Here is a 21,252-nt window from a genome sequence, read left to right on the forward strand (position 1 = left end):
TAATGTGACAGCAGGGGTCCATGATGTCTCACCTGTTTTCTACTGATTGAAGCTAATGGAGTGCAGATTGTGCTCCATTTTCTTCTTCCCTGGCTGCATTGGCCAGGGAAAGTGACACCAGATACCTAAAGAAATATTTTACAAAGTACAGCCACTGGATAGCTTTCATTATAAAGTTGAGTCTGCTTATGTTTGGCTGACTGTGAAACTGCCCCTCTACCACTGCCATAAGCATTATGAGAGTGGCAGTAAAAGAGTTAAAGAAAAGCTTGATTCTTTTAAGGCGTTATCTTAATATAAGAAACTAACTGAGAAATTATATGTGTCTAGCTAAATTAGACCTGGAAATAACTAGGGAATCCACACTGGAAAAAGAGGAAAGTTTTCAACTTTCAGTGGGGGATTTCTATTGTAAAACTGCACATGCATAATAATTCTGGGAAAAAAGTAGGAAATAAAGATATTGAGAATTTATTTTAAAGAAATTGGCTTTTCAAGGATGCTCCCCCAAGAGGAGTGTAAGCTTCCTAGATTTGGCTATATTTAAGCATTATGGGAGGATTTGTACTAAGATCCACAGACCGAAACAGCTGTCACCACCCAAGGTAGACTTTAAGTATTCCGAAAGGATAGCTGTGATGAACAGGAATAGGAATTGTGATTTACAGGAGAACTTTGATGAACAAACAAATGCTCCTGAATAGGGTTGAAACTAATACTTAAAACAGTTTGTAGTAGAGAAAAATCCATTAAAGAACTAGTGTGGTAGGCGGATATTTATTGATAAAAAAAAGTTTGAGTTTTCTTTTATTATGAATGACTCTCTCTTATGAGCAACTGGACAGGATTATAAGGAAGGAATAATAACTGCTTAATCCATTTTTTAAAGGACAAAAATTGAGGGTAATTAAGGACCCTTAATATTTACAGAAGGGCCCCTCTTTTGAGGACTAAATTGGTCTACAATGTTGTAGACCCTTTTGAAAGAAACCCTGTTATTTGAAAGGATTTTTTTTTTTTTTTACTGAAGATGTTTGGCATGTAGAACCAGTGGAAGAGCTCAGAGGAAGTTAACCCAATTTGTAGTGACAAACACTGGTAGGACCTATGAAATCAACAAATGTATGTCTTGTGTAATGATGTATGTTGCCTAGGAATTGAAGTGCTCTTGTAGACTACAATACATGGGTTAAACCACAAGGAGATTAAGTAGATCCCCCAAATAATAATCACAGGCTATAAAAGGCGTAGTATATCCCATTGTTTTTAGAAAACCCATAAGACTCGAAAGTTATGAAATGTTATGCAATAGACAGAGATTACTGGCATTGGAGGGGCTCTAATATGTGTAAAGAGATTTCAAAGACAGAGACCAGATGAATCTATTGACTTTACTATCAATTGGTTTGAACAATGAATTTGCTCTCGGCCTTTTTCTTGTGTTGTGAGTTTGTAGAGCTTTTTGTGTAATTTTTTCATCTGAAAATCTTTCTTAGACCCCTTTTACACTTGCGGTCTGGTTCAGTCCGTCTCTCCGTTTTCCTCCCATTTTCCTCTATGGAGCCTCAGGTGTAAAGGGACATGTGTCCGTGTACACCCATCTACATCCAATCTGATCTGATTTGCTAAAGACAGATGGATGGTGATCTGTTCCCCTCCGTCTAGGTGGATCAGATGCCAGTATAGTGTAAACAGACAGGCAATCTGTTTACATCCTACAGCGCCTACAGGAGAGTGTTCTGTCTGTGTCAACTCTGCATAAACAAAGCAGACACAGACCAGTCATCTGCCTGCTCAATGGGGGATCAGCGGACAGATCCCCCTCTATGCAAGCGGAGTCTGTCCTGTATGAAAGGGGCCTAATGTTAGATTGTTTTTATTTTACTAACTTTTTGTTTGTTTATATGTTTATAATTTTGTGGTTAATTGCTGTTTTTCCTTATTGCTGCTGGGAGGGGGCACATTTCTATATAGAGAAAGGTTGTTGTGTTACTAAACCACTGAAAGGGAGTGATTATAGTGGAAGATGTTTAAAGGGTATCTCCACTTTCTTGGGGAAAAAAAAAGAAAATGTAAAATATAGCATAAGAATTACTATAAGTCGTATTGTAATAAAATTCAGTGATAGGGATTTCAATATCTAGGCAGCCAACATAAAGGTTTGACATACAAAACCCCACAAGAATGTTTAATTGCTCTGATATGTGAGCTTTGTATGTATAGCAATCTGATACACCTTTGGAGGAGCAGGACAGTGGCTGGAGCCGATTTAAAAGGGAACCCTACTTATTAATGACGTGTTTTTGCTGCCTGTAGTTCAAACAGCCATTAATTTAGGTTAGTTTTCACTTTTCTGGGTAATTTAAGTTTTTTATGGATCTTCATTTGATGTATGTTATGATGGAGATAAACTTTAGTTGAATTTAAGATACTTCTTCCCATTATTTGTATATATATTTATTGTTTTAGCACTACACCTGCCAGGGGCTTTTTATTTTTTTTTCGGCAAACTTTAGTACCACTTGAAAATTTCTGCAATGTACATAGGTCATTCAGAGGGGAAAGTTGTTCTTTTTTTTCTCAACAAAAGTGGTTTTGCTCTTTAAAACTGCATGGTTTATGGACTTGGATTTTCAGGCAGGATTGTAATATAAACTAGAAAAGCTACAATTTCTGGAGAAATTGTGTGAAGTGTTCTTGGCTCCACCACTAGTCTACAATTGGAGTGGGCGGAGTAACTGGGTGGAGTGGCTTGAGTAACTGTGATAAGGTTGGACTGGGCAGAGTAACTTTATGGAGTGGGCAGATTAACTGTGTGGAGTGTTTGGAGTGAGTAAAGATAGTAAACATTACACTAACCAATTAATCAAATATAAAAAGTTCACATGGTAAGCTTGATAGAGTGAGAAATGCATTTCAACTTTTATTTATTTATATAGCACATTTAATTGCAATGTTGTTGCCCAAAGTGCTTCACAGTTACATTAAAACATACATTTATAAAAACAGCAGCAGCATTATCACCTCAAATACTCTCTACTGTAGAAAACTTATTTCCAAACCTTTAACCAGAAGCCGGCCAAACTGTCAGAATTCAAATAGGGCAGAGAAGAGCGGTTAAAAACAAACTGCTCCAAATTGCTCATTTCACTGGCGTCTTCAAATGGTTCTAGTTTTAAAAACTATAAATCCTACAGCGAAGAGCTTTATATTGTGAGAATCACAAGACCCAGACCTATATTTTGATGTATATTATGTCTCTGAAATATTAAAAATGAAGGCACAGTCGCAGTTTAGAAATTGCCCTTCAAATTTGAGGTGGCTAGAGTGCAGTTTCAATGAATGTCAATGGGCGGCGTGAGTTGCAAACAAATCTTCATATTGTGAAAACTATCAGGACTATGGCTTAGGCGTGGACATTTTTAGTGGCAGCAGGGATAGCTGAACGTTTTGATAAAAGATTTGTGTAGGTGGGCTTGAAAATGAGGGAATGGTGGCAGTTTAGAAATCATGTTCTGATTTTTCAGGTCACTCTAGCTTTTGTCAGCTCCCACTCTAGTTTTGAACATTCCGCCATTCATTCCTATGGGACCAATTTCACCACTAAAACGCCAATATTTCATGAACCATTCGACAAAAACGTTCCACAAAGTAATAGCACACCAATCTGGAACAATCTGCACGTTTTGGTATATTACTGTCTATGTAGTGTAAAAACTGTTGGAGGAGTTGAGGTGGGAAATTTGGCTGTAATAAGAATATATATGTGAGATAACAGTAAGTGGTCTTGCCATGCAAGAACACTTAATGACTGACTCCCTTATCATGGGCAGGTAGCTTGCTATAATCTACCTGCGCCTGCTGTTACTAAGACATTTAATAGCAGCAGCATACTTTTTGTATCACCTGTCATGATGGAGTCAAACAACAATGAGCTCTTGTACAAAAACAGCAGCTAATCACTATTTTAGGGGATTTATTTATACTTTGAGACAGTGAAAGTAAATATATGTGTATTAGGCAACCCCGTATATATGCAGGGTTAGTCCCGTGAAGACTGAAATTGAACTCTGCAGTCACTGTTGCAGCAGTTGTCTTCTTATTCCGGGTCAGAATCCTGTTCAATGTCCATTTGACCTCTTTCGGTCAGTTGACCGTGTTGACTGCACTTATACTTATTTGACTGTTTTCCCAGAAACTGTATATGCTGTCATAAGCTTTGATACTGTACCGAGCGACATGTCACATAAATTAAGAAATTAAGTCAGAGGCACCTGATCAGAGAGCCCAAGTAACTTGCCCATTTTAAAGCTCAGAAAGCTCTGACATGATTTTGTATTACTAGCAGCGCATGCAGAGAATGACGAAAGTGAGTGTTTCCTTTTTTTCATTGTCTAACCCCTGTATCTGTGAAAGCTGCGTCTTAAAATTGTCGAACTATTAGAGAATAATGTTCCTTTACGTAAAATTGCAAAGACTTTTAATATATCATTTTCTACAGTATATAATATCATAAGATTTCAAAAATCTGGAGAAATCTCTGTATACAAGGGATAAGGCAGAAATGCAATACTGGATGCCCATAATTTTCTTCTGCCTTTCAAAACAGACCTAAGTCTAAGATGAACAACACTGCATGGGCTCAGGAATACGTCCAAAATGTACTTTCTGTGAACAGTTATGTGCCGTCCAAAAAAGCAAGTTAAAGCTCTATCATGCAAAGATCAACCATATTTGAACGTGATCCAGAAACACTGCCCTCTTTGGGCCAAAGCTCATTTAAAATGGTCTGTTGCAAAGTGGAGATCTGTTCTGTGTTTAAAAATTTACACATTTTTTTGCAACCATGGGGGCGCCATATCCTCTGGACCACAGAGGAGAGGGACATTACAGCTTATCAGAACTCAGTTTAAAAGCCTGCATCTTTGGTTGCATGAGGGTGCATTAGTACATGTGGAATGAGCAGTTTATATTTATGGAAAGGCGCCATCAATGCTGAAATATATCCATGTGTTAGAGCAGAATATGCTCCCATTCAGCAGAATATTTTCATCTTAATGTTAGTCAGCGGCTTGTTTTAAGTGATGAAAACTAAAATACAATCAATTCCAATTTTCGTCAATGAACAAAAACAGCACGAAAATGTGAGGGAGGGACGTTTGCCCACATGAACTTTTGCTTTCCTCGGAGCTTGGCCTGTAAAGCCTGCAAACCATGTGGTGAGTGTTTCCCCTCCCAGCAAGGTAGAAGTGCTTAGTGGCGTGCTTCGCTCTGTGCATTACAGACTGTCCAGTTATCTACCCTCACCCTGTATACTCCCTCACTCCCATTTAGTTCTTCACCCCTACCTGTTGCACAAACAGTACAGAAATATCTGCGACTAGGGAAAAATAGAAGAGAAGATCTATGAGTGCGTTTTACATTTGACCATAAATTTTTATTCCAGTATATAATGAGTTTGGAAATTCTAGAGACATGTTTAAAAAATGCAGTACAATTTACCGAAACCCATGAGATTTTAGTTGACTAAAATGTAGGAGATTTCCGTCAAAATACGATAACTAAAATACGACTGAAACAAAATTTTTTTTTTTTTTTTTTTTAGCCAAAAGACTATGACTAAAACTGAATACAGTTGCAAGAAAAAGTATGTGAACCCCTTGGGATTACGTGGAGTTTTGCATGAATTGGGCATAAAATGTGCTCTGAACGTCATCTAAGTCACAACAATAGAAGAACACAGTCTGCTCAACATAATACTAAACAAACATTAGATGTTGCCATGGATTAATTGCACATAACATGTAAACATTCACAGTGCAGGGAGGAAAAAGTATGTGAACCTTTGGACTTAATAACTGGTTGACCCTCCTTTGGTTGACCCTCAACCAAACAATTCCTGTAGTTGCAGATCAGACCTGCACAACGATCTGGAGTAATTTTGGACCACTCCTCTTCACAAAACTGTTTCAGTGTAGCAATATTCTTGAGATGTCTGGTATGAATCGCTCTCTTAAGGTCATGCCACACATTTCGATCGGTTTGAGGTCAGGACTCTGACTGGGCCACTCCAGAAGGCGTATTCTGTGCTGTTGCAGCCATTGTTTTGTTGAATTACTTGTATGCTTTGGGTCATTGTCCTGTTGCATCACCCATCCTCTGCGGAGCTTCAGTTGGCGGACAGATGGTCGTACGTTTTCCTGCAAAATGTCTTTATAAACTCTGGAATTAATTTTCCCATCAATGACAACAATCCGTCCAGGCCCTGAGGCAGCAAAGCAGCCCCAAACCATGATGCTCCCTCCGCCATGTTTTACAGTGGGGATGAGGTTTTGTTGGTGTGCTGTGCCTTTTTTTTCTCCACACATAGTGTTGTGTGTTCTTCCCAAACAACTCAATCTTGGTTTCATCTGTCCACAGTATATTTTGCCAGTAGTTCTGTGGGACATCCAGGTGCTCTTTTGCAAACTTCAAACGTGCTGCAATATTCTTTTTGGACAGCAATGGCTTCCTCCGTGTTGTCCTCCGATGTACTCCATTTTTGTTTAATGTTTTCCTTATTGTAGATGTGTCAACAAAAATGTTAGCATGTGCCAGAGATTTCTGTAGGTCTTTAGCTGACACTCTGGGATTCTTCTTTACCTCATGCAGCATTCTGCGCTGTGCTCTTGCAGTCATTTTTACAGGACGACCACGCCTAGGGAGAGTAGCAACAGTGGTAAACTTTCTCCATTTGTAGACAGTCTGTCTTCCTGTGGACACATGAACATCAAGGCTTTTGGAGATACTTTTGTAACCCTTTCCAGCTTCATGCAAGTCAACAATTCTTGATCGTAGGTCTTCTGAGAGCTCTTTTCTGCGAGGCATGGTTCACATCAGACAGTGCTTCTTGAAACCAGTAAACCCAAAACAGGTGTGTGTTTTTTAAGGGCAGGACAGCTGTCAGCAACACATCCAATATCACACTGATTGGAGTCAAGGTTGGCTCACTCCTGGCTCCAATTAGCTCTGGGAGAAGTCATTAAGCTAGGGCCTCACATACTTTTTCTTCCCTGCACTGTGAAGGTTTACATGTTATATGCAATTAAACCATGGCAACATCTAATGTTTGTGTAGTATTATGTTCAGCAAACTGTGTTCTTCTATTGTTGTGACTTAGATGATGTTCAGAGCACATTTTATGCCCAATTCATGCAATACTCCACGTAAACCCAAGGGGTTCACATACTTTTTCTATCAACTGTAGATATTTGATGTCAAAATTAACACGGTCATCCAGACGACCTCTTTTTCAGGAAACCCTTGCATATTTAAGCAGGACAACTGCATACTGCGTTTATGACAACAGCATGGCTTTGTAGTGTAAGAGTCTGGGTGCATAACTGGACTGCCTGCAGTCCAGACCTTTTACCAATTAAAGATACACTATATTGCCAAAAGTATTGGGACACCCCTTCAAATCATTAGATTCACATGTTCCAATCACCTCCATGGCCACAGGTGTATAAAATCAAGCACCTAGGCATGCAGACTTCAAATACAAACGTTTGTGAAAGAATTGGTCGCTCTCAGGAGCTCAGTTCAATTCAAAGAGAATTCAGGCATGGTTGCCACCTGTGCAATAAGTCCATCCATGAAATTTCCTTGTTACTAAACATTCCTACGGTCAACTGTTATTGGTATTATAACAAAGTGGAAGCATCTGGGTGTATGTGTAGCCCAGTTTTTTTTTTTTTTTTTTTAAATGTTCTTTTAATTTAAATATTTGATGTTATCTGTTGATTAACATATGGGTTTGAGATTTGCAAATCAATGCATTTTGTTTTCATGTAGATTTTACACCGCATTCCAACTTTTTTGGAATTGGAGTTGCACTACTTTCAAGTATTGGAAAGCTCAGGTATTGCAATGCATAGCTTGAGTTTTAGTTATGATGGTAATATCAGGTTTCCTGTTTGCATATGACACTCTGCTGTTAATTACAGGTACACTATAATAATGTAAACTCTCCCTCTCTTTTTGTCCATTTTTTCTAGGCTGAGGTATGGGACCTGGAGATTGTACAAGCAAACCATACCACGTGGCCTACAGATGTCGGTGATATCAAGGAGGGATTTATAGTTGTGAAAGGACATTCTGGGGTAGGTTTAAAATATTCTTGTACTGATAGCAGTGGTTGAACAACCTCTGAAATGAAAAATGTAAACCGTATATCCTCATATAAAATGCAGTTGTCTTTCCATAGCCCCTTATGTGGATTGTGGCTGCTCTCTCCTTTCTCTTATATCTGCATGAGTCACTTGTGATAGACTTCTTGACAGTTTCAGATAAGCATGTTTCCCAGCGAGACTGTAGAAAGAGGAGTCTCTTCCCTCAGCTCAGGTGTCAGGTTGCACTCACTTCTTCTCTGTGCAGTATGTGATATCAGATCCCTTCCTTCTGGAAGCTAAAAAAAAAATACAATCTGATCTGTATACTTGAAGATTTGCAGATACAGTTACAGCTCATGGTAAAGGATTATCTTCACCACTGTGTGTCACTTGAGGCTAGTCAATGAAATGGGCTTATTATAACTTAAACTTTTAGTTCCTATTCACTTGATCTTTATGGAACTTGGTGTATGTGTAGCCCAGTTTTTTTTTTATACAATTTGTTTTCTTAGAGTTGGAAGGGGTTAAAACCCTTAAGAAGTATTGATTGCTGTATGTGTTGACTTTGGCATATTTCCTAACATTTCCTATCCTGGAGACCTACATGTAAGTAAGGGGAATTACTCTAATATTTTTTTTAAAAAATAAGGAATTAATTTTTGCTACTCTGCGCTGCACTAATTCAACTGATAATTGCGCAGTCATGCGATGCTGTACCCATACAAAATGTACATCCTTTTATTTACACAAATTGAGCTTTCTTTTGGTGGTGTTAGATCACCTGTGCGCTTTTTATTGCTGGCGCTATTAACAAAAACAGTTTTGAGAATTTTTTTTTTTTTTTTGTGGAGCCTAGCCACATACAGGAGCCTGAAATCCAATGACCACTTTGAAAGCCTGAAGGTGTGTAACTTCCTCACTACCTATTACAGTTTCGCAGGCCCTGAAATGCCAGGATAGCACCAAATCTCCCCAAATGACCCCGTTTTAGAAAGTAGACACCCCAAGGAATTTAACAGTGGCTAAATGGTTAGCACTCCCGCCTGCCAGTACTAGGGTCGTTGGTTTGAAACCCAGCCACGGCACCACCTGCCTGGAGTTTGCATGTTCTCCCTGTACCTGCGTGGTTTTCCTCCGGGTACTCCGGTTTCCTTCCACACTCTAGAGACATGCTGGTACGTTAATTGGCACCTGTCTAAATTGTCCCTAGTATGTGTATGTATGAATGTGAGTTAGGGACCTTTGATTGTACACCCCTTGAGGGTTAGGGACTGATGTGAATGTATAATATATATGTAAAGCGCTGCGTAAATTGACGGCGCTATATAAGTACCTGAAATAAATAAAATAAAGAGGCATGGTGAGTATTTTGCAGATCTCATTTTTTCTCGAAAGGTTTTGCAATCCAAAGAAAAGAAAAAATTTGTTTTTGTTTTTTTTCTTCATTTTCCAAAAACTTGTGGCAACAAACGACATTTGCAAAATACTCACCATGCTTCTTATCAAATTCCTTGGGGTGTCTACTTTCCAGAAAGGGGTCATTTGGGGGGGGTGCTATCCTGGCATTTCAGGGCCTCCAAAACTGTGATAGGTAGTGAGGTAGTGTAATGAGGAAATAAAGCCCTTTAAAAGCCTGAAGGTTCTTATTGGATTTTGGGGTCCTGTACTTGGCTAGACTGCCAATACGTCTCTCACATGTGGTACCCCCATACTCGGGAGAGGTAGCAGAATGTATTTTGGGGAGTAATTCCACATATACCATGGCATGTGTGAGCAATAAATCATGTAAGTGACAATTTTGTGTAAAAAAGAAAAAAAAAGTTTGGGGTGTCTTCTTTCCAAAAAGGGGTAGTTTTGGGGGGTAGGGACATTTTATGCCCAGCATTAGAAGGATATGCCACACATCATTCACTCTTCTAACCATTTGAAGACCAAGCCTTTTCTGAAACTTTCTATTCACATCAAAAAAAATCTTTATTTTTGCTAGGAAATTAATTTAAACCCCAAACATTATCTATATTTTTTAAAGCAAACACCCTAGTGAAAAAAATGGTGGGTGCTGCAATTATATATATGTCGCATAGTACTCGCGCAGTGATTTTTTTCAAACGCAATTGTGTTTTTTTTTTTTTGTTTTTTTTTTTTTTAAATACACTTTTTTTTACTTTTAATGCACAAAAACACAATATATTTGCCAATTTTTTGGTAAAGTATAAAAGATGATTGTACGCCGAGTAAATGGATTCCAAACATGACATGCTTTTAAAATTGCGCATGTCCTGTGCAATGGCGACAAACTGCATACATTTTTGTATCCATAGGCAACGTTTTAAAAGCATTTACAAGCTACCATTTTAGATTTACAGAGGAGGTCTAGTTTTAGAATTAATGCCCTTGATCTGATGTTCGTGGGGATACCTCACATGCATGGTACAACTGCTGTTTCCATACTGGCACAGGGTCAACGCTCACGAACGCAGGTGCGTGGGGGGGGGGGGGGGCGGCGAGGGTACTTTATTTTTGTTTTTTTTATTTATGTATTTTTTTCGTTACACTGTCCATTTTAATTTTTTTTTATCACTTTAAATGCTATCACAGGGAATGCAAATATCCCCTATATCTTCAAAGGGCATTGTCATCTATTCTTTTTTTAGAAATCTGGGTTCTATCAGACTCTAGATATCTCCTCGGCCCTTACATTATCTAATCAAACCAATATCGGTGTTATCAGATGCTTTCTCAATTTACAAATGGCGCTGTTTATAACCTACGAAACTTAAGTGATGAAATGCTTGTAGCTTCTAATTTCTTAGGCTATAGATGATTGGCACCATTCTTGTCTCCAATCAGCTCTATGGTTATCTGACAGAAACACTGGCTGCATTCTCAGATTCCCCCGATGGCACAGGACTGCCCGAGAAGGCCGTGGAAGGCAGCGGGGGAGGGGGGGCATAGTCTCATGCTGCTTGTAAGAGCAATCCTGCAGCTTATTAGCCACTAGGATTGCTTTTACGTGAAAGCAAATCGCCAGCTGAAAAAATACCAGGATGATGTAGGCATCATCCTGGTAAACCCATTCAAAGTCCAGTGATGTGCCAGTATGTCGCTGGTCCTTGTTGGGTATATGTGCTATTTTTTTGGTTTACAGCCTGTGGATTGAATGGGGGAAAAAAAGAGAAGAAATCTCTGCCAAAAAAAGTGTAGTATGCCCACCATTAAAGTATAACGACCTGCGTCCACCCACTTCTAATGGTGGGCACACATTAGGTCACACGGTGCCACATGCGCCAGTTCCAAGATTGTACAAATGTCTAAATAGTGGCACGCTTGAATAAAAATTGTCCACGTATAAGTGGTACCCCATATGGAAAAAGATGACAGTAAGTCCCAAACTATCTTGCCACTGCTCCCCATTTAGTCTGGGCATCCGGGGGGCTCCATGTGACTATCTTTTCCCTCGTAAATCCGAAACTTATAAGTATAGCCTTTTGCCCTCTCACAGGTCTTATACATCTTGACCCCATATCTGGCACGCTTGCTGGGGAGAAATTGTTTGAATGCAAGGCGGCCAGAACAATTAATGTGGGACTCATCAACGCAGATTTTTCGCTGAGTATAGACATCTCCAAATTTTTGGTTAAGGTGATTTACGAGGGGCTGAATTTTGTGAAGCCAGTCAAATTGAGTCACCTCGAGGATGGCAGAGTGTATTGTCGTTGCAATGCATTAAACACATACTCTCATATTAATGCCTGGCTATGGCAGCAGAGAACACGGGCATATGATGAATCGGGTCTGTGGACCAATACAACCGCAATTCATTTTTTTATTAATGCCCATGTTGAGGGTTAGGCCCAAAATAAATTTATATTCGGAAACTGTAATGAGTTTCCATGCGACTGGTTGGGCAAGGTTTAAATTTGGGTTGGTGGCAATACATTGTTGTGCATATAAAATGCTTTGATCCACAATCAATGCATACCGATATTACTTGAAAAACAGCTCCAAAAAATCAAGGGAAGTAGTTAAATTTGCTATTTCCACCTGAATTCCGGGTTGAGCAGTGAATGGGGGAAGTACAGGTGCTGCAGAATTTGTCAGCTGCCAATCGGGATGTGCAAGCACATCCAGAAGGATACTAGGGGCTCTACGGGCCTGTGTGCGAATTCTTGGTGGTTGCGGGACAATACACACCAGCTTGTACTTAATTTACGGGACTCGCCACGTCACCAAGCGATACTGCAGTGCTGGTATTACGATTATACAGGATTTATATAGTGCCAACAGTTTTCTCAGCGCTTTACAATATAACGGGAGACAATACAGCAACAGTACAGTTCCATACAATACGGTTAGGAGGGCCTGATCCTGGGAGCTTACAATCTAAGAGGTATGTGAAAGATTTGGTTGTACTTGTCCGCTGGTGCTTGCCAGTTCACCAAGAGGTAGCGCGGCACTAGTACTGGCACTCTGCTGCATATGAGAGTCATCAAAATTTACCGGCAAGTGCTAACAGAGATAAAGCCTGATTCTGTGAACACTGCAGTTTTGTGTGTAATGTATCAAGTGACAGTGACCTGACACTGCACTTGCTGGGGGAAAAAGGGGGGGGTAAGCGTTGGGGCTAAGCGTAGGTGTTGGCAGGTGCCAGGGCTGATCCCGCTAACGCTGCGTTTTTGGGGACGCTATACTAATTTGAGAGCTGGTATAGTGCTGATCTGATCAAAGATATGATCCGTTCAGACACTATACTAGAAATGGAGGTTAATTGAAAAATAGAAAAAAGAATTAAAAAAGAAATAGAGCAATTTTTTGAGGAAAATGATTCTGGGGAAGGGTCCGTAGCAACCGTGTGGGAGGCTCATAAGGCCTATACTATAGGAATCCTGATAGCGATTGGAGCAAAAAAAGAGGGAATGAAGATGAAAAATTAACACATTTCTTGGTGAACTCTGTGAGACCAGACACATAAACATAAAGTAACAAAAGAGATTATGCAGCGGGTAATAAAAGAGAAGAATTAAATACATTTCTGGAAGAAAAGAGAAGAATGTTCAATAAAATAAGTGAGAGATACAGATGGGGAGATAGGCCAGGAAAGTATTTATTTAATGAGGGCTCAGAGAAAAAAAAAAATCTAGGAACTATATAAAGAAAATAAGAGACCACAAAGGGGATTTAATATATTCAACTAAAGAGATAGCTAAAGTGTTGAAAGAATATTATAATAAGCTATATAACAGCTCCATAAGTAAAGATGAAGCAGGGAAAATAAAAAGACAGACATACTTAAAGGCAGGATTACCAAAATTAAGTGAGGAGCAATTAAAATCCTAGAATCAGCAATAACGCAGGAGGAAATACTTAGTATTAAAGAGCACTATAGCTGGGAAAAGTCCAGGACCTGATGGATACACAGTGAGATAAAAAATATAAAGAATTATTAGTACCTAAACTGAGGATATATATGAATGCATTGGGAGGAAAGATGGAAATGAGGAGGGAATCCCTACAAGCCCATGTAGTTCTCCTACAGAAGGACAGTAAAGATGATACTCACTGTTCAAGTTACAGACCGCTTTTCCTTATGAAACACCAATGCCAAACTATATGCAAAAGTTCTGGCAAACAGGTTGAAAGACCTAATTTCGGAATGGATACACATAGACCAAGTAGGCTTTGTCCCAGGGAGAGAGGGTAGAGATAACGGACTGAGATCTGTTTCTCATACAAAAAAGTAGGAAATAGATAATCCCTCTCTATCGATGCTGAAAAGGCATTTGATAGAGTAGATTGGGGATATATGTTGGATACATTGGAAGTATTGGGGATAGGACCTAGAATGAGAGGGTGGATAAGGAAATTATATAGTCAACCCTCAGCAGCAATCAAGGTTAATGGGGAATTGTCAGTATTTTGGGATGCAGAACGGAACTAGACAGGGATGCCCTTTGTCTCCATTGCTATTTGTTTTATCATTGGAATCTCTTTTGGCTACAATAAGGAATAATATAGATCTAAAAGGAATTAGGATAGCAGATACAGAGTATAAGGTGGCAGTTTATGCAGATGACATGCTGTTCTATGTGGAAAACCCAAGGATAACATTGGCAAATTTAATAAAATCACTGAAAATATGGGGAGATACCAAATTTAAAAATGAACCCAACAAAAACAGAAATTTTAAACCTAAATCTTCCAAATATAGAGAAAAATAGGTTACATGGGGAATTTCCCTTTGTTTGGAGAGAAAAAATTGAAATATCTAGGAAGAAAATTAACTGTATCCTCCAAGAGCTTGTATAAATTGAATTATATCCCATTGTTAAATGAGATCAGGGATGAACTAAGGAAATTAGGAGGGGGAACCCCGTCATGGATAGGTCGTATAAATTTGATAAAAATGGTGATTGTTCCAAAAATATTGTATAAATTTCAATTAATACCAATTAAACTACCAGAAGTATACTTTAGATCAATTAAAAAAAGTTAAGATTTAGTTGGAGGAATAAAAAAATGAGAATAAGCCAGGAAATTCTATGTAGAAATAAAGAGAAAGGAGGATTGGGAGTCGCAGATTTAAAATGCTATAACTCGGTAATAATGGTGAGAATTTTTGATTGGACATATAATGCAGAGGGGAAAAGCGGTGTTAAAATATAATTTATACTAGAATACTAAATTAGGTGGGATTGTATGGTTACCGCCACAATACAGAGGATTAGCAGACAGTACAAGTTTGTTCACATTTAATGTTTTAAGAATTTAGGATGTTTTACACAAACTGGATGGGAATTTAATTTATTGTTAAATTAAAGTCCACAGAGTTTTTTCCCCCCTGGGTAAAGAAGGTATCACAGGGAAGTGGATTAAGAAGGAAGATGCACAATTAATGGATATAATGGTGGGGGAAGAAATAGGATCACTTAAGGAATTGGGGAAAAAAAAGTTGTTACGAGAATGGATGAGTGGCGTTATTTTCAATTTAAACACTTTATAGGAAAGCTTCCAAAGCCTTTCAGAAAAAGAGGATTGGAATCCATGGGGGCGGAGCCTGACCATGGCGGCTGAGGAGGGCTCAATGTAGGAGCTCTCGGACGAGGCTCCGCTATCCGACCTCCCCAGGCCCCCAAGCTCCTTGGAAATGCGGGATCCCTGCAGGGCGAGACCTACCTCTGCTTTACGGGTCCCCTTGGATGGGTGGTGGCACGCAGGAGGTGAGATCCGGGAGACTGAGATCAGCTTGTGTGGAGCCCGGCAGTGACAGCGTGCCTGGTTGCCGGAAGACTAGGTGGTGCGGCGTGACCACGTGGTCGGCCACAGAGCATTGCTGGGAGGCGAGGAAGTCGGCCAGCGTCCTGCAGTGAGAGAGAGGCGCTGGTCTGCTTGCCGGTCTGTTCCCTGGAGCCCTGCCTGATTGCTGTGGAGAGGAGGGAGACGCTGTAGCCCAAAGATAAGGGAGCAGAGGATACCCTGGGGAGTCCCCCTGAGAAGGACTGACGGAGAGAGCCTGGAGCCGTCTCACAAGAAGAGAAGTGCGAGGGGGGGTGAGTGAGTCTGGCTGAGGCTTGATGTATATCATATCCTGTAGTGAGCTGTTGGGGAATGCAGAGTGTGAGAGAAAGGGGGGACTCCCAGGGAATGTAAAGATGTGGAAAGGAGAAGATTGGTGAAAGAAAAGTTAAAGGACTAGCGATTGGACAGGGCTGGGATTTGTATATTAATAGCTGTCTCCTTCTAACCTCAAGTCTATTAAGGAGAATAAGAGCCCCAGAAGAAATGAAAAATAAAAGTGCTAAAGGTAGTGGGCTTAAAGGGACCCAAACCGGCACAATCAAAAAATATACGTCCCAGGGAAACGTGACCTCAGAAAGGCCCCAGGGTATGAATGAAAAAGGAGAAGTAGACCTTAGCCTGCAAAGTAGCCCTAGACTATCATTGGGCCTGGATATTAGTAGTCAACAAACATCAGGAAATATAGAGATGGAAAAAGATCTACAAATACCAAATAAAAAAGAGATGGCAGAAATGTTCAAAGATTTGGAGAGAACAATAAAGCAAGAAATGGTAAATATTCGGAATGATTTGGGGCCATTGCTGGTAAGAGTGGAAGAAACGGAAGAGAAAGTTAAAAACCAGACCCAAGTTATTTCCAAATTAGAAAAAAAGATAATTAATATGGAGAAAGTTCAGGAAAAATTGCTTTATAAGGCTTCGATACAAGAAAATAGGGATAGGAGGAGAAATATCAGGATACGAGGGGTCCCAGAAAGCCCGAAAGGAGGAGGGAGGGGAGAAAAACTTTTTTTTTTCTCCTCTTCTCCTTCTTGCATCTCCCTTCCGGCCTCTCTCCAATTCTTAAGATGTCTCTGCAGGAATTGGTGGTCAGTGGGGGGGCCGGATAGAGGGAAAGTCGTCCATGGTCCGAGTTTAGCCCTAAGGATTAAATCAAAGGTGGATCTTATTCCCACAAATGATTGATAGGCAAACTGGAGGCCTAAAAAGAAGGGGGAGGGAGGGGAGGAGAGGGATGGGAGAGGTGGGTGATGGGGATTTGAAGATAACTTCCTGCAGAATAGGAGATATAAAAGCAAGAAAAAAGAAAAAATATAGATGGAGGAGAAGAGGGGAGACCCAAGAAAGATGGAAGAGGTACAGTTTATAACTTACAATGTAAATGGGTTAAATTGTCCCGGGAAAAGATTTAGATTATTTAAAGAACTACAACATAGAGTAGCTTCAGTGGTATTCTTACAGGAGACACATTTTGAGATAAAAGCAAATGTTAGGTTGAAATCTAGATACCACCCAACATGGTATTATGCAGACTACCCAATTAAAAGAGCAAAAGGCGTAGCAATAGGGTTGGCAAAAAATATTCGGTTTGAGTTGGAAGACAGAAAAACAGAAGGGAGATTTTTGTTCCTAAGAGGCAAACTACAGGAAATTGAGTGCTCATTGGCTAATATTTATTGTCCTAATATAAAGCCGGAGGGGTTTCTGAAAAGGGTGTTGAGGAAGTTGATGGACTTTAAAAAAGGCCGTTTGATTCTGGCAGCAGATTTTAATTTCTGTATGGATCCACAAAAAGGCACTACTTCCCATACGCAGAGAGAGGATTGTAGAGCCCTGAGATTATTGAAAAAAGAAATGCATGAATGTCAACTGGTTGATGCCTGGAGAATTACACATATGCAAGATAGAGACTACACCTTTTTCTCAAATATGCATAAGAAGTACTCAAGATTAGATTATATATTAATAGAGCATCAACTAATTGAACATCTGATTCAGGTAGGGATAGAGACAATGTCTCTATCGGATCATGCCCCGGTCACTATGAAAATAGAGTGGGGAAGGAAGATGGCAGGAGGGCTGGGATGGAAGTTGAATGAGGCACTTCTACTAGAAAAAGATACTGCTCAGAAAGTCGGGGAGGAGATTGAACGATTTTTAAAGGAGAATGAGACAGGAGAGGTATCGATAGCCACAGAGTGGGAATCTCATAAGTCATATATAAGAGGTGTACTGATAGCGATAGGGGTAAAAAAGAAAGAAGAGAGAAAATGAGTGGGCTCTTAAAAGAAATAAGTGAATTGGAGCAAATACATAAGAATAGTATAACAAAAGAAACAAAGCTGAAGATAATAAAAAAGAACTAGAAGATGTGATGGAAGAGGAGAGGAGGAGAGTTTACAATAAAGTATTAAGTGAGAGGTATAGATGGGGAGATAGATCTGGAAAATATCTGATGAGAGCCCTGAGGAAAAAGAAAAATAGGAACTATATAGAAAAAATAAGAAATGCCAAGGGTGATCTGGTACACTCAAAGAAAGTATTTATGGAATATTATAGAAAATTGTATAATATAAGCCCCCTAGACTTATTAAAAAGCCCTGAAACTGAAAGAAACCATGAAAGAGAAATATATCTGGAGAACACTGGGTTACCAAAACTAAGTGAGGAACAACTGAATTCCCTAGATGCAGAAATCTCACAGGAAGAAATAAAAACCGCATTAAAAAATTCAGCGTCAGGGAAAAGCCCAGGACCAGATGGTTACACGGTGAGATACTATAAAAAATATAGCAAAATATTAATACCAAAGCTCAGAAGATATATGAATGCTCTGGGAGGAAGGATGGAAGTGAGAAGAGAATCGTTACAAGCTCATGTGGTACTTATTCAAATGCTCAATGTTCGAGCTATAGACCTATCTCATTATTGAATACTGATACTAAGTTATACGCAAAGGTTTTAGCAAACAGATTGAAAGAATTAATGCCCGAATGGATACATGAGGACCAGGTTGGTTTTGTTCCGGGGAGGGAGGGCAAAGATAATGGGTTGATGCTGATGCTTATCCAAAAAAGTAGAAAGGGGAAAGACCTAGTCGTGGTACTCTTGATTGATGCCGAGAAAGCATTTGATAGTGGATTGGGGATTCATGATGGATACCCTGGAAGCTCTGGGAATCGGGGCTGGAATGAGAGAGTGGATAGGAAAGTTGTATAGATATCCCTCCGCAGTTATTGTTGTGAACGGGGAGAAGTCGAAACCCATTGAGATGTCAAATGGAACAAGACAGGGATGCTCACTGTCCCCACTGCTGTATGTTGTGTCACTGGAACCCTTGTTGTCAACATTAAGGCAGAATAGAGATGTAAAGGGAATCCAGATAGATGATATAGAACATAAAGTGGCTGCCTTTGCGGATGACTTGCTGTTCTATGTAGGAAATCCCAGGATAACACTCCCAAATTTAATGAAGCTAGTGAGGGAATATGGGGAATTGTCAAACTTAAAGATTAATCCAACAAAAACTGAGATTTTAAATATAAATATTTTAAAAAGTGAAAAAGAAAAGATACAAAAGGAATTCCCCTTAATATGAAAGGATAGAGATATAAAATTTTAAGGAGTAAAACTTACAGCTTCATATAAACATTTATATAAATTAAACTACATTTCATTGTTAACAAGATCAGAGAGGAACTAAAAATATTAGGAGGATGCCCGACATGGATAGGATGTATAAATCTGGTAAAAATGCTAATTGTCCCTAAAATCTTATATAGATTTCAAATGATCCCAATCAAACTCCCAGAAGCCTTTTTTAAAGTAATTAAGAAAATAAGATATATATGGAGGAATAAAAAACCAAGAGTATCTTATGAGTTGAGTAGGAATAAAGAGAGAGGCAGATTGGGGTTTCCAGACTTTAGAAGATACTATAAAGCAGTAATATTGGCAAGAATTATAGACTGGACGTATAACCACGAGAAAAGTTGGGTGAGAATTGAAAACAAACTCAGCGGAACAAATCTAGACAGAGTGGTGTGGGTGCCAAGACAATATAGAGGTTTAAAAGATAATGTAAATATATACACTTTAAATGTATATATTTACATTATCTTTTAAACCTCTATATTGTCTTGGCACCCACAAAAGGGTTTGGGATAATTTGCACAAAAGTATGAAGTGGGACTTAATTCGATATTGATGCCATTGAGAAACAGTTTCTTACCGCAGGCAGAGAAGAGATAGCAGGGAGCTGGTTTAAAAAAAGAGGTCCAACTGAGGGATGTTTTGGTGGGGGGTAAATTGGGGTCACTTAAGGACTTGGAGAAAAAAAAGGGAGAAATATTCACTAAGTTAGATGAATGGCGGTATTTCCAATTGAGATGTTTTGTTGGGAATCTGTCAAAACCTCTAAGGACAAGAGATAAGTGGAACTTGTTTGAAAAGTTGTTGGGGACACGAGGTGATGGGAAACATGGGATTGCTAAAGTTTACAAAATTCTCACTGAATTGGACACAAACCCAAAGCCAGCGTATATAGTAAAATGGGGAAGTGATATGGGAGTTGTGATAGATGAAGAAAAACAGAAGAAAATATATAGATTAACTCACGAAAATTTAAGTATGAAGGAAGTAGAAATAAATTATAAATGTTTAATAAGATGGCACATTACACCAAATGTAGAACATAAGATGTGTGGAGATAATTCACCGTTGTGTTGGATGGGATGTGGAGAGATAGGTACGGTATACCATATATGGTGGGGGTTCCCAAAAATCCAAATGTTCTGGAGGACAATAATCTATCTGATAGGAATGACAACTGAAATAGATTTAGGGTTAGACCCAGAACTATGTATCTTGCATAACACAGATATAACAGTGAGTAAATATAAAGAATCAGGTATATGGTATTATCTTAATGCTGCAAAAGGTGTGATACCCAAGTTTTGGCGGAAAACAGAAGTGCCGACAGAGGAGGATTGGATAGAAAGAGTGGAGCAGATTAGAAAGATGGAAAAACTTTATTATATTCAGGAAGACAAGATGGAGGCTTATAATGTGGCTTATAATGTGAAATGGGAGAAATGGGAAAAAAGCCAGATTATACACGGAATATAGGAAAGTATAAAATGAAAGGTAGGATAAAATCCACTTGCTTTGGTAAGAAGATTGGGAGAAAATGCAGGGAGGGGGAGGGGGAGGGGGGGGGGGGGTAAGGGCAGAGAAATTATTTACTCTTTCAGAAATAAAGAATGATGGTATTTTTTTATATAATGTGATGATGGAAAATATGTATTTAAACTGGAAAATCAATAAATATCTAAATTCTAAAAAAAAAAAAAAAAAAAAAAAAAGGATTCGAATCCTTTTGAGCACTTTTTAGGTACACGGGGATACACAGAACCTCTAAAATATATAAGATTCTCACTGAAATAAACACAGATATAAGTCCTCCATATATAGAAAAATCGTAAAGAGATATAGGAGTAACAATAGATGTGGAAAAACAGAGGAAAATGTATAGACTAATCCATGGAAATATAAATATGCAGGAGGTAGAAATGAATTATAAGTGTTTGGCAAGATGGTATATAACACCGAGTGTGGCACATAGATTGAGTGGAGATAATTCACTTTTATGTGGAGGTAGAGGCACAATGTATCACATATGGTGCGAGTGTTCTAAAATACTCAAGTATTGGGGGAAAATAGTAAGCTCGATCCCCTCATGCTTTGCATTGTATTGGTATTGTTCTGTCACATGTTCTGTCCCCCTTTGTAATGTACAGCGCTGAGC

At 39.1% G+C, this 21,252-nt stretch overlaps 1 protein-coding gene across 1 annotated transcript in view; it reads left to right on the forward strand.

The window, feature by feature from the left end:
- LOC149443196 (enhancer of mRNA-decapping protein 4-like) overlaps window positions 1–21,252 on the forward strand; it is a 190,828-nt gene that overhangs the window by 154,874 nt on the left and 14,702 nt on the right. The window contains exon 7 of the mRNA XM_089655786.1: window positions 8,037–8,141. Within this exon, the coding sequence (XP_089511912.1) occupies window positions 8,037–8,141 (105 nt within the window). The remainder of the gene's footprint in view (window positions 1–8,036; window positions 8,142–21,252) is intronic.

This window comes from Staurois parvus, unplaced genomic scaffold (genome assembly GCF_062004578.1).
Source record: "Staurois parvus isolate SC_StPar_1 unplaced genomic scaffold, SC_StPar_1.0 ptg000871l, whole genome shotgun sequence".
NCBI lineage: Eukaryota > Metazoa > Chordata > Amphibia > Anura > Ranidae > Staurois > Staurois parvus.